The 16,455-nt window shown below is 45.5% G+C and overlaps 1 protein-coding gene across 6 annotated transcripts in view; it reads left to right on the top strand.

Moving 5' to 3' along the window:
* Window positions 1–16,455, top strand: part of ATP2B4 (ATPase plasma membrane Ca2+ transporting 4) — a 104,289-nt gene that overhangs the window by 34,976 nt on the left and 52,858 nt on the right. For all 6 annotated transcript variants that reach the window (XM_066362018.1, XM_066362021.1, XM_066362015.1 and 3 more), the window contains exon 2: window positions 14,292–14,939. In XM_066362018.1, the coding sequence (XP_066218115.1) occupies window positions 14,747–14,939 (193 nt within the window). In that variant the 5' untranslated portion in view covers window positions 14,292–14,746. The remainder of the gene's footprint in view (window positions 1–14,291; window positions 14,940–16,455) is intronic.

Below are 16,455 nucleotides of genomic sequence, written 5' to 3'. Positions count from 1 at the left end.
GGACCAAACCTCTGTTTGTTGTCTTGAAAACCATGGCAACATGGCTTGAGAGGCCACTTCTACCATCTTGGAAGTTAATGTTCCAAAGCCTCGTATTCCCAGCTGCAAGCTCTCTAAAACTTCTTTCCAAAGGGGGGACAGGAGCCTCTAATTTTTCAGATCTGTTATAAGAAGAACATTTCAAACCAGCCAACCCCTAGATAATCCTTTTACAAGTGGGTTAAGAATGGGAGCAATGTTCTCTGTAGGATCTGGAGTGTGAATATAGTTACATTAGCTGGGAGTCCGGAAGAGTATTCTGAAATGTTGTCTACACTTATTTTTCTTGTTCTCTTTTCCTCTTTCCCCTTCTCACACTCAACTACTCAGAAGACTGAGGTTGGAGGTGGTTATCTTTCAGCTTACACCAACTTTTCCCCTGCTTTTTCTTCTCCTTGACATGTTTGTCCTTTTTGCTTGGTGCTACCTTTTAAAGCCCCAAGTTGGGAATCCAGGCAGCTGGGATGATTAACTGCAGGAGCCCAGCAGAAGAATTCCACAGCCTTAGACGGCAAAGTTTCCATGGCCTCACTACTCTGGGACTTTCCCCACGAAGGAGTCCTCTTTCTTGAGCTGGCTGTTGGAGGTGGGTGTGGGGAGAGCAAGCTGGTGTGTCCTTGACTTCTCTTTGGGTTTGACTGCTTACAGAGGGGAGCGTTCAGTGGCTGAAACCCTGAAGGAAGGGCGCTGACCCCTCCCCCACTCAGAAAAGACTTGTTCTCTGGTGATGGAGTTCTTACTAATTTGGAACAGCTGGCCAGGGTGTGTGAGACTAGAGAAGCTGGGAAAAGAGTGTTTCTGCAAACTTTTATAGAAGTAAATGTTAGGCAAATAGTGTGAGATGCCTACAAAGGTCTGGCTTTGCTGGGTTAGAATGCCTTTTGCTGCTAGTCCTTCTCTGGTCCCTTCAGTGAATCCTTGAATTCTTGCACAGTAGTGGGAAGAGCTGAAAGAAGGCAGCCATGTCACTAGGGAGTTGGATTTTAGCATCTTTATGCCTACTCCCTACCCAAGCTTTACATTTTCAGAGTAAAATTGAAGTGTGACAGTGGAGCCATCTGGCAGCTTGTATAGTTAGGGAGGGCTACCTTATTGTGCTCAGTTCTCAAATTTTAAACCCCTGCAAGAACAATGAAAGGAGCCAGAGTCAGACTGTAGCCCTAGGTGCCTTTTATATGTATGTAGTCTCCCAGCCCCTTCCTTCATCAGGCCACTTCCTTATTTATGCTGGATTGGAAACTTGGCTGAGCATACTAAATCCTGATTTTAGTTTTTAATTTATAGGAATGGTCTCATATCCTTCCTCTTCTTCCCTCTCTGTTAGATTCCTCGCTTCTGAGTCCTCAGATTAGCAATTTGACTCTGCTTCATGCATAGTTAGATGTTCCATTTTTACTTAGCCAGGAAAGCTCCAGGTGGATTTGGGAGAGTACAGATTGGCTCATAGATTTATCTTTTGTGCCTTTGGCCCATCCTCCATGACTCCAGTGATATTTACTGGCCCTGTGTTGGTGCTAGCCATGGCAGCCCCACAAGTGCCCGACTGACTTCTCAGCGTATTCTCATTCCTCCTACTATTTGAACCAAGGTGGATAGATAGGGCTGATTGGTTTCAGAAATTACCCAGGTAAAGAGAATGGAATTCCATCCAAGTAGGCTGTCTCTGCAGATGTGCAAATGAGAGAATAGGAAAGATTTTGAGGTTGAAGTAGATAGGTGGAGAAAAAATAGAGAGAGAGAGAGAGAGAGAGAGAGAGAATAGAGGGAGGGAGGAAGAGAGGGACACAGGGAGAGATGGGAAAGGGATATACATAACTCAGTGCTTCAGAAATCCAGAAAACATCCTTTTTTGCCACTTCCTACAAACCTCCCCACTACCACCATCATCACCATAGTTCTCCTCCCCTGTCTTTCCTCAGAGGCTCTGCAGTGGTGTTTAAAATGCTATGTGTGGGAGTTTGGAATGGAATGGATATTGAGAGAACTTAAATTCTTTATGTTTTCCTTTGCCTCTCCCTGGCCTAGAGAGTGGATGATTCCCACAGTGATAGCCGGCATCCCTTCTGCTCACACCAAGAAAAAAAGCCCTCCCTGTACTATGTCCTGGAGGGCATGGGAGATATGCCTCCAATTCTTTCAGTCTACCAACTCTGGGGTCCCAAAAGGGAGGAGTGGAGAAGGGGCAAGTGCTGAAGGACTGGTTCTGGGGATTTATAGATAAGTGATTCTCTCTGGAAATCAGCAGAGCAGGGTGGCTCATTCATCAACTCCACAGGCTAGGTCAGGCGCTGGGGCACAGGTCGTGATGGAGAGGTGATGCAACCTTTCTGCTCACTTGGAAGAATACACAGTCCTTCCGCTTTCACTCCCCTCAGATGTCCATCAACAATGACTAGCCGGGGCTACGTCACCTTTGTGTCCTGCTCTTTGTCTCTTTCAACAATGGGCCCTGTGTCCATCACCATGGATCACCATGGATTCACCTTTTGTGAATAGGTGTTCCTTCTAGCCCCGATTTTTGGAAGCTTACCCTACCTTGGTGGCTCTGAAACTTGTCTGCTTCTCTTTGTCTTCTCATGTATTTCCAAGTAATGGCCACTCAGCTTGAGTTAGTACCCTGAGACTTGGAAACAGTCTCAGGAGTGTCAGCTGGGCCACTAGCTCACCTGCGGTGCCTTTCTAGCAGTCTCCTTCCAGCTGTCCATCAAGGCGCCCCATACTGAACCCTTTCCTCACCTCCTCCCATCTCCCTTCCTACCCTACAGGAACAGTGAGATGCTGATGACAGTTGGCTTGACAGGCTTAGAAACTACGCCTGCTCTGCTCTTTTGACCTCAAGGTGCTGCCAAGACTGATTTCTGTCCCAAGTCCTGATTTTCCCAGCAAGACTTTGTCAGCTAACGAGGGCTGTCAGCTAGGACTTTGACCGCTCCTGGGGCAACAGAGGGTACTTCCCTGATGGAATCAGCAGCAGCCTTCCCCTTCCCCTGCCATCTCTTCTCTCTGGTGGGTTTGTTCTCATTGATATCCTTTCTGAGCCATGGTGCCATCTGAGAGGCATTCAGTTATAATCTAAGCTGGAAGGAATCGGAACAGTCTGTGGGATTTGCTGTTCTTAACCCTGCCCTAACTTTACTTTTAACTGACTGATGTGCCCATCAGCAGCTGAAGTAGTGGTGGATTCTCCTCCTAAGGACATACCAGTCCAAAGTAGCTGGAATGAGGTGAAGGAAGAGGGATGATGAAATCCTGCATCATCTTTTGTATTCCAGCTAGCTGTTTCTGGAAGGTGATTCTCATTCTCTTACTTAGATGTCATTTAATGATTGACCACCTATTGCATATTTATCAAAGTCAGTATACACTTTCACCTTAGTTGTGTGTATGACTCCAATGGCTGATCACTCTCTACTTTCTCTGTCAAAAGCCTTTCTAGGTACCTGGTACCCTGGAGACATATGTGTCCCAGGAGGAACTGACCTCACTTTTGATCATTCTTCAGCATCTGAATCTTGAATACTGACTCCTTGGTACTGACTAGGGTCCTCACCACCGTAACTGAAACTTTAAATCTTGTTGTGCAGAAGTATTCCTTCACCCCAGAGATCCCCAAGGAGTGAGAACAGGTTGAACGTTCTCTGTACAAGTGTATGAAAACATGTGTCCGTTCAGTGTTACCTCTGGAGCTCATTCCTCTCAGACCTCCAGCAAGAAGTGGCCAGGCTCCATGGGAGTGAGGAACTCTGCTTTGAGGCTCTCTTCCCCTGACTCCAGGTGGAATCCTCAGTATCTTCATCCTGATGACATCGGCAGCCAGTGGGGGATGGAGGAGGGGGAGGGGTGTGAGGAACGTTGCGGGCTGCAGCCTGGCTTTGACGAGAAAGAAGAAGACCAAGTAGCTTAGTCTTCCGTCAATAATGTAAGGGTGCAGCAGTTAGAAGACCCTGAGTTTTGACCTTTCTCTGTGATGAGTTGAGGCAGAAGCATGGATGGACAAGAAGCTCCACCTTCCCTTCTTTAAAGGAACTTACCCTCTTACCCAGACCCCTCACTTCAATCTTATTGCTGGCTCAAGTCCTAAGCTGTATTTTCTGGCTCTATTCTTTTTGTTCCTGAGAAAGTTGTGGTGGTTCTTTTTTCCTCTTTCTTTTTTAAGCTGTTTTAGGGGGCTGGGAAAGGAAAACTTTAAAAGTAAAATAATAAAAAACAGACCACTCTGCCATTACAGGCACATAAATAGCTGCACCCTGGCCAAGCTGCACACTCACTTTGCCATAGCAACCTCAGCCGAGTGTTTACAGCAGCCTGTCACCCGACTGGAAAACAGCAGCTGCTGCTGCCCCGCCAGCTGCGCCCTTGCCGCTGCCTGTGCCCCCTCAGAGCAGAATGCAGGTGCTCTCCCCACGACAGAGCTGCTGCAGCAGGTCACGGGCCAGCCCTGCTGTCGGGGCCTTGGGCGTGGCAGGGAATAGGTAGCCTGGGCACAGATGTGCCAGGGGGCCATAATGCTTGGGAAACCCGAAGCAAGTGGTGGTTGTCTTTTGTTCTCTTGCCCACCCCCCACCCCCAGCTCTTACCTCCTGCAGATGGAGGAAACAGGAGTACAGAGTGTGCTCAGCAAACTGGAGGGGCTCTGGGTGTTCCACTGACCCTGATGAGGCAGCTCATGTTAAGTTTCTGAATAAGCCTTGGCTTCAGCCACAGCCTGTCCAGGAGTGTTCTCTTCACCCCGTTTTCTCACAGAAGATCAGGGACCTCTCTGGGAAAGGGGACTGCCCTGAGGTAAATGGAAGCAGAGCATCCTGGAAGGGCCGGAGGAGGGAGAGGGAAAGCAGGAGGAGACATATTACAAGACCCTCCTGGGCCTCCCCTGTCCACCTGGATCTGGGGCAGTGTTTGGACAGGACCCCATTCAAGGCCTTCAAATATGTTAGCCTTGTTTTGTTGGAAGTTATCATGACATTGTTTGCAGAGATGCCTCCTAACTTCTGCAGTGTTAGATAGTGTGGTCCTCAGACTAGCAGTGTCAGCATCCCCTTGTCAGGGAACTTGTTAGAAGGGAGTATGATCAGTCTACTTTCTCAAGCCCCAGGTTGACTTAGTGGTTCTTCCTGTCTACGCAACGGATGAACAAGAAAGACTGAAACTAGGGCAGTGAGGTGACAGGTTATTAGAGAGTACTCCCAGCTCTCTTTACTGATAAACACCCTCTTCTCAGGTGGAGTTCTTGCCCATTTGCCTGGAACTTCCAAGAAAACAGTTGGGCTGAGAGAAGGCTGAAGTAGGCGAAGCCGATGGTTCTCTGTACTCTACAGGTGGGCTGTCATGGAGTGGCATGAGGTCTAGTGTGCGGTACTCTGAGTACTGTCTGGATCCCACAGGAATGTTATTTTGCTTCTTCTCTTGCTGGGCCCCTGAGGAAAGAGCAACTGCCCACAGCACTCTCTTTTGGTGGATGAAACATGGTCTCTTCAGTCTGGGGCCAGACAGCTTTCTTCTCACCCTTGAAAGCTCCAACAGAACCTGAGGCCTGGGAGCAAAAGGATCCTGACCAGTAGCCAAGGGGACTGACCTCCCTCTCCCTCTCCATGAGCATGGCATGATTCTGCTGAAGTTTGTTTCTAAAAATAACACAGGATCCAGTCCAGCTGCTAAAAAGCCCTTTTGTTCCCTTGGAACCAAAATGTGGAAAAACCACGGCAGCCCCAAGAAAGGCAATCTGTGTTGCCCAAGAGAGTACACATCCTAGACACTTGAATGCTACTGCTCAAGGCCTACCTTCTGTCTGCTAGCCTGGTAGCTTCCATCCCAGGTCCAAAGAGCTGCACCTTACTTAGCGTGAAAGACAGATAGTTTGATAACTCGCATCCTGAGCGTGTCCCATGATTGGATAGGAGGGATCAAAAGAGGCTGCCAGCACCCCTTTCACTAAACAACCGACCTAGATGGCACTGTCCCTCCCACCTGGAAGCTCTGTCCTTCACTGAAGGACATGGTCACTACTTCTGTTTCATTCTCTACATTTGTTTGAGCTCTAGTTTGCTGTGAACACCCCCACACCCCTGAGTCACAGGAGGCCATAGAGGCGACATGAGCCATTATGACTCAGATTATTTGAAAGAGGGTACATTCCCCATGGCTCTGGGCCCAGGGACTGCCCTTTTTCATCTTGATATATGATGCTGTTTTTGGATGGAGGCGTGGTGAGGGAGACGGGATGGAGGCATTGCCCCCTCAGGTACATTCCTGGTTTGGCTTCCTGGCCCATCCCATGAAGCTTCCTGTCTTCTTCTCGATGATTCTCGGGGTCTCTGACATGGGCTATCAACAGGCTAGATGATCACACACAGACTGGCAACCTTGGGTCAACTTTTGGTATCACTTTTTTGAGACTGTTTATGCTCTCTATGGGCCCTACCTTCACCCTGTCCCCTGAAGGCATCTGGCCAGAACTGATAAGTGTTGTCATGACTATCATAACATTAGACAGTACAGCTCTTCCAGGTCTGAAAGGTTTCAGCATCATGGAATCATGCTATGTTTCTTTTTCTTTTTTTTTTTTTTTTTTTGGACCTTGGGTGCAGAGTACTGAGTTGATCAATAATGTACTCATTGGCCCTTCCTTTGCTCAGTGGTTCCCCGTATCCCACATCTGTTCCCTTCCTTGCCTATGAGCAGCATTCTAATATAGGTTTTTGTTTAAATATAGCCCTTAAAATGTGTAGAATTGCTTTAGATACATGTGCTTTTAATTAGCATAAAAGCTGTTCTAGCACTTTTCCCCCACTAAGCACTATTTTTAAGATCACCAGTATTGTCTTGTGTACGTCTTCTGTCTGAGTTTCTAACTGGTGCATGATATCCCCTGTTATCTAGCTTGTCCATCACTGGGGGAGGGATCGCAAGTTGCCTTCAATTCCCTGTCACCACAATGTTCCACTGACATCTTTGCACATGTCCCCTTTGGACCTGTGTGAGAATTTCTTTGGGAGGTGCGCTCAGAAGTAGATGACTGGGTCCTGGGTATGCATAGGCTTAGCTTGGCCATGCAGTAACAGGTGGCTTTGGGGAGAAGGGAGAGAAGGGATGCATTCTGGGTCATCCCTGAGACCCAGGGATTGAGAGTGACAAACTTTCTCCAGACAGATGCTTTGAATTTAGTACATTTCTGCTGCTGAATTGAAAATGCTGTCAGGGTGGACAGCTTTTGGAGGGGGAGGGTAAGCTAGAGAGAGAGAGAGAAAGAGAGAGCACTGAGTGTGTGTGTGTGTGTGTACCGCCTCCTAACCAGGAAGTGATAGTCTCTTTTTAGGAAGGGCTGAGAATTAGCATAAGGTCCCAGGCCCAGGCCCACAGGCCACAGTGCTGTCCTGTGGCCAGTGCAGAGGCCTGGTTTTGGTGCCTCAGCCCTCACTGGGCTTCCTGGCATGCGCCTGGTGGTTGCTGATGATAACAGGCCGTGCCGCCCACCACCTGAACTTGAGCCAATGTGCTCTGCCTCTGACCTTCTTCCCACAGGCCTCCGCAGAGCCTCAGTAGAGTGAAGGGCGGGTGTGTGCTCAGGTCTGCTCCTGCAAGCCAGCAGGCATTAGAACAGCAATTAGGGCAGGCAGGCATGGGGAAGAAAGGAAGACTGGGGACCTGGATGAGGATGGCCACCAGACCAGGCTGGTGGCAACTGGCGAGGACAGACTAGAATCCAGGTCATGGAAATTAGGGGCCTGTAAGGAGGAGGGAGCAGAGCTGCCTCTGTGTGAAGTTTAGACCTTCAGAGGAAAGGGCCAGCAGGGGGAATGGGGGCTGTTTCTGGCTAGGTAGCCTGCATGCTGAGGAGCTTGCCAGATTACTTGACAGGATATGGCCCTCTGAGAAGCGTGGGAGTGCTTGTAGGAGATGGCACAGGAAACGCCCCTGGTAAAGAAGAGAGAGAGCATACAGAGCCTCTCCCAAGTCACTATGTGCTGCAAGGCCAAAAGTGTGAGATGATAGGGTGAGGATGGCTCCATCCCCACTTTCAGGGTCTCCAGGTGGGAACTGGCTATGCTTGGCATCGTGCCAGTGCAGAGCCAACTGTATTCTGGCAGGGGGGATACAAATATATGGTAGGGGTGGGGGAAGATGGGGTGTGTCTGCCCCTGAGAAGCCCTGGACCTATCCTTACACCTGTCCAGAAAGTTCAAAGAAATTAAAAAGGTATGATACTTTTCTGACCTGTTTCAGAGCCTCTATGGGTCACAAGCAAGGGACAGATAGGTTTTTGTGGACCTTCTCATCAAGGTTTAGGAAGTAAATCTATAGCTTTGTTTCCATTTTCTTAATGTCCTTATACTTGAGGTAGGGTGACTTTGAATTCAGACTTGGGCACAAATTCTGGCTCTCTGAGAGCATTTCCCTGCTCTGAAATAAAGTGATCCAGTGATACAATGTATGTCATAATAATAATGGTGACTGTGTATGGACCAAATACTACACATCAGCCCTTATGCTAGGCACTATAGAGTAATACGTGTGTATATGTACGTATATATCCACATGTATAATATATGATTGGTCTCCCATTTTCACATCAAGTGCCTAGCATGGTAACTGTCTAATTGTAGGTGCACAAGGAATATTTCCATCCCTTTCCAACCCCACCCTCACTCCTGAAAATAAGGAGAAATAGAGCCTCATTTGGGATGAGGAAGGGAACATGTGGATCAGAGAAAAGAAAACAGGTTTTATTTGGCGAGGGTGGGCTGGGGTTGACCCTGAAGCAATTTTTCTATTTGAGGTCAGTGCATTCTAAAGTTGGAACTAGCCTGCCCCCGCCCAGGTCTTCCCATCTTTACCCCTCACGGCCTGCATGGCACTGATGCTGGCACTCCAACCAAAGCATCTGCGAGTGCCACCCTACCTACCGCACTCCTGAGCACAGGCTCTCAGCCCAGTGAAGAGGACAGAGAACAAGAGCCAGCTCTGCTGAGCAGCCCCACCTGCAGCCCGGAGGCCAGAGTTGAGTGTAGCCGCTTATTATTCCAGGCAGGTCTGGCCACAGTGCTGCCCCAGCCTGAAGCCCTAGGCCCCTGGCCCCTCCTGTTTCCTTTCTCCCGTTTCCATTCATTCCTCATTTCCCACGCACTGCACCAGATTTAATAGGTGCTTTAGGAAGGAGAGATTCAGGGGATGGGTTTCTTTGAGATCCTTAAAATACCCTCCTCTATCCTCTACAGGGAAGTTACTCTTTTTCCTCATGGCCTGGAGACCTATCTCTTCTTTAGCACCCTGGGAAAGATTCCAAGAGTAACGGATTCCTTGAACAAAATTGGAGGAAACAGAGCATCAGTCTGACTATTGTTTATAGTTTGGCGGCTTAGGCCATGAAGTTCTTGTCCCAACAGGCAAGTCCTCTTTTCTGGAACTGGCTGATGAGCCTAGCTGCAGATTGAGTTATCAGGGGGTGTGTGTATGGTGGTGGGGGGTGCTTCTCAGGAATATTGGGAACAGGAGATGGGTCTGTTTCACCTCACTGCCCGGGATATGCTGGAGATGATTCTGAAAGAGGAAGAGCAAGGTTAATATTATAGATAGCCTTTTCCTGCAACTATGTCCCCACACACTTTTTTGCTGCATAACTAATTGGCTGTAAGTCAGTTTTGCCATAAAAGAGGGACATCAAAAAGGAGATATTGAAACATAAAAAATTAAGAAAATAATTTAAACGATTTGATTGAGATAAATGAAAATATGTCTTCTGTTCATTGTATTGCACTTTTTCTTGTTTGTTTTGCTTTCTGATTTGTCTCCTTGTTAGTCATGACACTTTTTCATTATTGCTAAAATTTCCTCTTTCATTAAGAGCAGTATCGATTTGCACAGCCTGGTAAACTTGGTTTTGAGCAATGCAAGGGCCGACTGTGCTCTCTGAAGGATTTGCAAACTGATCTGTGATCATATTCTCATAGAATATGCAACCTGGCATTACATGGAGCTTTGTAATCTGCTTTACACATAGTTATCATCCACTATTTTGAGACTACCATGTCTACTCATCACTGTATAGACCATTATGAGGGCTGAGATTTATATAATGTAAAAATTGGCATAACTTCAAGAACTTCATCTATGGAGAAAGGAAACCAAACTGACAACTAGCTTAAATACATTAAGTCTGCCAAATATAAACCAAACTGTCAATTGGTTTTTTTATCTTTTACGGCAGAATTGCCTTATGGCCAATTAGTTGTGTTGCAGAAATGCTTGCATCAAAGATGTTTACAGGGAAACTACAAGCACAACCCTAGAGATGCCTGCATTTGAAAGGATCTCTTACATGTTTGTCAGAAAATGTCAGACTCAAGGAAGGAGTAAGGTGTAACAAAAAGAATGCCAGGTAGACAGTCACTGACTTGCCAAAGACCAAGTCACTTTTTATCTCATTGTACCTTAATGCCTTCGTCTATAAGGTGGGGTCACAGCTGTCTTACCTAGAATTGATATGACAATGCTTTCACGTGTCATTACAAATTGTAGAACAATGTTACAAGACTTTAGAAGATAAAAAATTAAAATGATTTTATGATCTTGTAGAACAATATGACTCTTTGGCCCTGCAGGAAGAGATGAGAAACTTCATTCTTCCATCCTATCATCCCTTAGGCTGACAAAATGCTAGAAATGGGGTGTGAGAACATACCTTACTCAGAATGCCCAGAGCCAAATGACTAATTCTGACCTGACAGGAGGTATTACCTCCCAGACATCTGAGCATTGTGTCTGAGATTGAGGCAGTGTGAGTACTTCAGATTATTCTTTGCCAGTTGCCTAGGTTAGGGGCTAGGCAAGCTCAGCAGTTGCAGTGAGCTCACATTTTAAGAGCTCAGAGCCAAGAGAGAAGTATGGGCACCTGCTACACCTCAGAATCCTGCAGGAACTTTCATGGAGAAATAAACTGGGCTCCCAGCTGGGCACTGCCCCTTTGACTTTGTGCCAACAGCTTAGTACTTGACCTGCTGAGTACGTGTCTCTAGAGCAGAGGCCGCGAGTTTGAGACCCCTGCTCTAGAGAAACCTGAAACAGATCTCATTTTTTCCCCACATGCCCCATGTGTTCTCACTTTAAGTACCATATTTCCCCATGTATAAGATGCACCTTAATTTGGAGGCCCTGAGTTTGAAAAAAAAATGTATTACATAAAGTTATTGAACTCAAGTTTTATTCATCATAAAATTCATACAACTCCTCATCACTGTAAAAACTCCCATCTATTAGCTTGTCCTCATCTGTATCTAATGACAAATCACTGTCTTCATATATTGCCTCGTCCTCAGTTCCATCTATGGCATTTGAAATGCCACAACCAATGTATAAGATGCACCTAGTTTTTAGACTGCAAATTTTTCGAAAAAAGTGTCTGTCTTATACATGGGGAAATATGGTAACATTTTGTCATTATTTGCCTATGTGAGTGGAAGAAGCTCTTTGATAACTTAAGGAGAAGTTCAAAATAAGGAATTTTGACTTAGACTGCTTCTTCTTCTCTAGAGATCCAGGGCTGTATAGCATGGTGGTTACAGCTAATGGTTATTGCTAGTGAAGTATTCTTGGGATTTTCCATTCTCTGGTGGGGAAAGATTAGAAACCCTTCTGCTCAAAGGGCTAGATAACAAAGTTTATTAAAATCAAATTAAGCTTTCTCCCATCACTTGAGTATCCTATTCTAGACACAGGACATCTTTCATCTAAGACTTACAAGCACTATTTCTATCTATAATCTCATTCTTTTTATTTTTATTTTTTTAGTGAGAGAGAGAATGAGACAGAGAGAGAATGGGACAGACAGACAGAAGAGGAGAAAGATGAGAAGCATCTTTGCTGCAGCACCTTAGTTGTTCATTGATTGCTTTCTCATATGTGCCTTGACCGGGGGGCTCCAGCTGAGACAGTGACCCCTTGCTGAAGCCAATGATCTTGGGCTTAATCCAGCAACCTTGTGCTTCAAGCCAGTGACTTTTAACCTCAAGCCCGTGACCCTGCACTCAAGCTGGTGAGCCCACACTCAAGCTGCAGCCTCAGGGTTTTGAACTGGGTCCTCAGCGTCCCAGGTTGACGCTCTATCCACTGTGCTACCACCTGGTCAGGCTGCTATTGGTTATTCAATAAAAATATTATCTGAATGCTCTAGGCACTGGGAATAAAGCGGTGGACAAGATGAAGAAAATCTGCCTTCAAAGAACAAACATTATAGTGGGTGGAGACAGAGAAAATAAAATCTAATTTCCTGATTCGCATTCTAGCAACATTGTTCTCAACATCTTCTTGAAAGCTTAAGGAGTTCTAAATAAGGATCAAGATGGGCTTCTTGCTACTATAGTCCTTCCCACTTCTCAGAACAGGCTTGCCGGAGCAGCTACACTGGACAGAAGTCTGTGTACTGCTTATCTCTGTGCCATTCTAAATGAAGGGAGTTGGACACACTGCCTCAGATTCTTTCCAGACCTTGTTCCCCAGGATTCTCTGATGGCATCTAAAGAGAAAGGATTGTGATAGTAAAAAATAACAACAGCCTAACCTGTGGTGGCGCAGTGGATAAAATATCAACCTTGGATGCTGAGGTCACTGGTTCAAAACCCTGGGCTTGCCTGGTCAAGGCACATATGAGAAGCAACTACTATGAGCTGATGCTTCCCACTCTTCCCTCCACCTTTCTCTTTTTATATCCTCTCTCTAAAATCCATAGATAAAATATTAAACAACAACAAAACAAAACCCAGCTTGCTTAACTCTTTGTGAGGCAGAGTAGCTCTAAAAATCTGTGACAGAAGGAGGCAGAAGGCCAGTTGGGTGAGGGATTCTGTAATCACTTCTATCCTGGGGGATCCTGCTGAGAACCGGATTGATTGGAATCAGTAGAAACTCTGGCCACATGTGATTTTTAGAAAAGTAATTGATAAGAGTCAGGTCCTTATCTGATAATTCTTGTGCTTTGTTCACTTTCTAGAAGTAAAGATGTCATCAATTTATTAGAGAGAGGCTAACCAGAGCTTCTTGCTACGCCCCTGGTAACTGAACTCAAGTCAGTGGGAACTGTTTAACCAAGGCAGGGCCTCCCATGTTCTGATGCTGCATTCAGGAAGAGCCCCTTCACATTTCAATGGCTGATGTGTGGCAATGAGTCCTCCTTAACACACAGAAACCACTCCCTGAAGCTGAGAACAGATCTTCGGATAAGCCTTCAGCCCACCTGCAGCGCTCTGTATGCTCACCTACCCAGAGCTCTGCTCCTCCACTTCAGTCAGCATGTGTGAGAGGTGACACATGCCTTTGTGAGGGAGGAATGCTGATTTGAGACCCTCTGGTGCTCACTCATGCAGAGGTGAACTTTGCTTTCTGCTGACCAACTTTGTTCCCCTGCTGACCTCATCGTGGCCCTAGGCTTTATCCGAATTAAAAGCTGTCTATCCCTGCCACCCCAGGAAACTTTAACACTCATAGGCTTCAAACTCATTGTCTTTTCTCCTCAGAGGTCCTTCTATCCTCTTATGTAAAAAGGTGCCACCCTGTTTCACCAACTACCAGAGCATTTTACTCTCCCCTTCCCTCCAAAAGCTTTTTGGAATCGAGTGGTGCTTAATTCGAAGAACTGAACTTCTGTTCCTGACCTATTGACAACTGCAGCAAGCTGCAGGATTTCCATACAGCTGGGGGCTGAGAAGTCTAAGGGGCCTCTGAGGATTTAGGCATCTTTCTACCAGATTATCCTGGTTTGTAAATGTGTGTGTTGGGAGCGGGGTAGGGTTGGAGCATAGAAGAGGAAGGCAGACTGGCGGGCTACCCTCCAGAGCACTTGGGTTTGGACTCCTTTTCTGACCTCTTCTGACCTCATGGAAGTGAGATCAAAATTAAAGGATTGGTAGTGGGTCCTACAAATAGGGAGAATATTAGGACCATGAGAGGTTATAAACTTTTATTTCTGACTTTCTGAGGTTGTGAGATTTGTGTTGCTTGTTCTGGGAGAGATGAGATATGAAGACTGGGGTATATCTGAAATTATTTCCCTACATTGGACTTTACAAGCTACAGGATTCTCTGGGGGAAGATAGGGCCTCTCCTGAATTAGTTCACTCAGCTTAGGGCTCCACTATCAGTTCAGGTCAAGAACAAACTGTCACTTAAACCCTTGTACTAGAATAATGATCTCTTGCCTTTGCAGGTGCTAGATCACCATGGCTGCTCTAATTGTTTCTTTTTGTCTATCTGAACTTTTATTCCAGAGATCCAGTTGTCATTGGTATCCAGGGAGTCCTCCTCCTCCTGCTGCTTCTCTACCACCACAGTTGCTGGTTGTTGCCAAGGTTGCATCCATGGTAACATGCACATCCTGTTTACACTTCCATCTGGGCAAGTTGGTCTAAGCTAGGAACCTACCTACTCTGGACAAGAACTTCCATCACTACCTGGGGACACCAATCATCGTTACACGTGGTCCAGCTTCCAGTCAGTTCCCTCACCCTCTTCCTCTTCTTGTTGCCAAGCCTCCTAAGGAAGAAGGATCTGGTCTAGAGGATCTGAAGCTTATTGTACAAGATATAGTCAATCGGTTTTCTAACTTTCAGCTTCTGTGGGATCCCACAGAAGTAAGAAGTGGGCAAAGAAGCAAGAGACCCTGATCGGGTGAAGGGAAACTCCACACTTTCTCTGACTGAGGGGCTTGGTAACAGCAGGCAAAATGACAAACCCAACAGAACGTGCCTTGCCGGCCAACTCGATGGTAGAGCACGGTGAAGGGGACTTTGGCTGCTCAGTAATGGAACTAAGGAAGCTCATGGAGCTGCGTTCAACTGAAGCAATGAACCAGATCAATGCTCACTATGGAGGCATAATAAATCTCTGTGGTAGACTGAAAACCAACCCTGTGGAAGGTAAAGGCCATATCAGGAGTGGGGAATTGGAGAAAGGTGGTTACTGTTAAAAAAAAAAAGACAAAAAAACATTGTTTTTCCAGCTTCTAGAAGAGGTACCTGGAGCCCTGACTGGTATATATGTGTTTAGTGGGGAAAATATAGTATATGAGGTGAGGCCATAAAGAGGCTTCCTCTGCCACCCCCCACTCCCCACCCAAACATGATGTTTAGGGACTGGGATATTCTCTGAAAATCATTCTTTCCTCCTCTTTATATATCAGTATACAGACAGGAGGGTATTTATCTCTATTTTGAAAACATTTATGTTAGAGATGCTTTTATTAGTGAATAATTAAGTCCCTTATTCTGTATCAGTCTTTTATTGCAATAAGTTTAAGATACAATTCTTCCCCCCACTGATCTTACAGTGTAATTGAGGAGGATAGGCACACACACAAAAAAGTGAATAAATCCTTCTACCTTCTTTAATGTATATAGTTTAAAATAAGGTGGTAAAATAACACGTCGTAAGTCATAAGGTATAATTGTATATAATTGTACCCACCAAATATTTGGATTACTCCTGTTTCCTGCCATAGAATTATTGATGACTTCTTCCACCCTGCCTCATGAACTTTTAATATAGTTCTTAATCTATACTTAAATGAGACTGAAAAATCTAGCTTTATGCCTGCCTGGCTCAGCCCAGTTGTCCAGTGAGTAATGGTAATACGAAATTTTGCATCATCAGAATGGAGAGAGAACAAAATGAACCTTGCTTTCTCACTTTTGCCTGGTTTCAGCATCTATGTTATAGGTTCCTGCTTGGTCCTACTGGTCAGGTATGTCATGGTTGAGTAGCATGAGATGAAGCAAAGATCTTGTCCTTTAGATACTTTCAGCCCCTTGAGGTATTCCATTTCTGAGCCTTCTGCAGAGATCACGTCATATTTCTTGCCAACTCTAAAGACTCTTTAGGATTTAAAAAAAGGATGGGGAGAGATTTTTATCTAGATATCTGTTCATTGCTCGTGCCTTGCTTTCTTTGCAATTGGAGAGAGCTGCTCTACCTGTTCTCTTTACTTCTAGAATTCAGTTTCTTGTCTTACAGGCTTTTTAATTTTTTTTTTAATATTGAGAATTTATTTTCTCCTCCTAGGAATTTTTTAAATTGACTGTTTTGGGTTATAGGCTTTGATTCAAATATTAGCTCTACAATTTACTCGCTGAGTAATATTGAACAATTTACTCGACCTCTCTGTTTCTTCTATAAATGATGTTAATAGTTAGCCCATAGAGTTATTAGGATTGAATACTATGATGGATGTACAGTGCTCAAGTTTATAATAGAGGTTCAATAAATTAGCTGTCCCAGATTAAAACGAAGCCCATTTGTCTGAGGATATTTGCCAGAATATCAGTGTCTACTCAGTGGGACGTGTTACTATATCTCTAAAGGCATGTGTAACTGAAACCACTGTCCACTTCCTTCATTCACCTTTTGATTTCAAAAGGAGATCTGGTTGAGATGGCA

The sequence above is a fragment of the Saccopteryx leptura genome, chromosome 2 (assembly GCF_036850995.1).
Source record: "Saccopteryx leptura isolate mSacLep1 chromosome 2, mSacLep1_pri_phased_curated, whole genome shotgun sequence".
In the NCBI taxonomy this organism is placed as follows: Eukaryota; Metazoa; Chordata; class Mammalia; order Chiroptera; family Emballonuridae; genus Saccopteryx; species Saccopteryx leptura.
The sequence above is the reverse complement of the archived record's forward strand: the minus strand, read 5'-3'. Positions and strand labels throughout refer to the sequence as shown.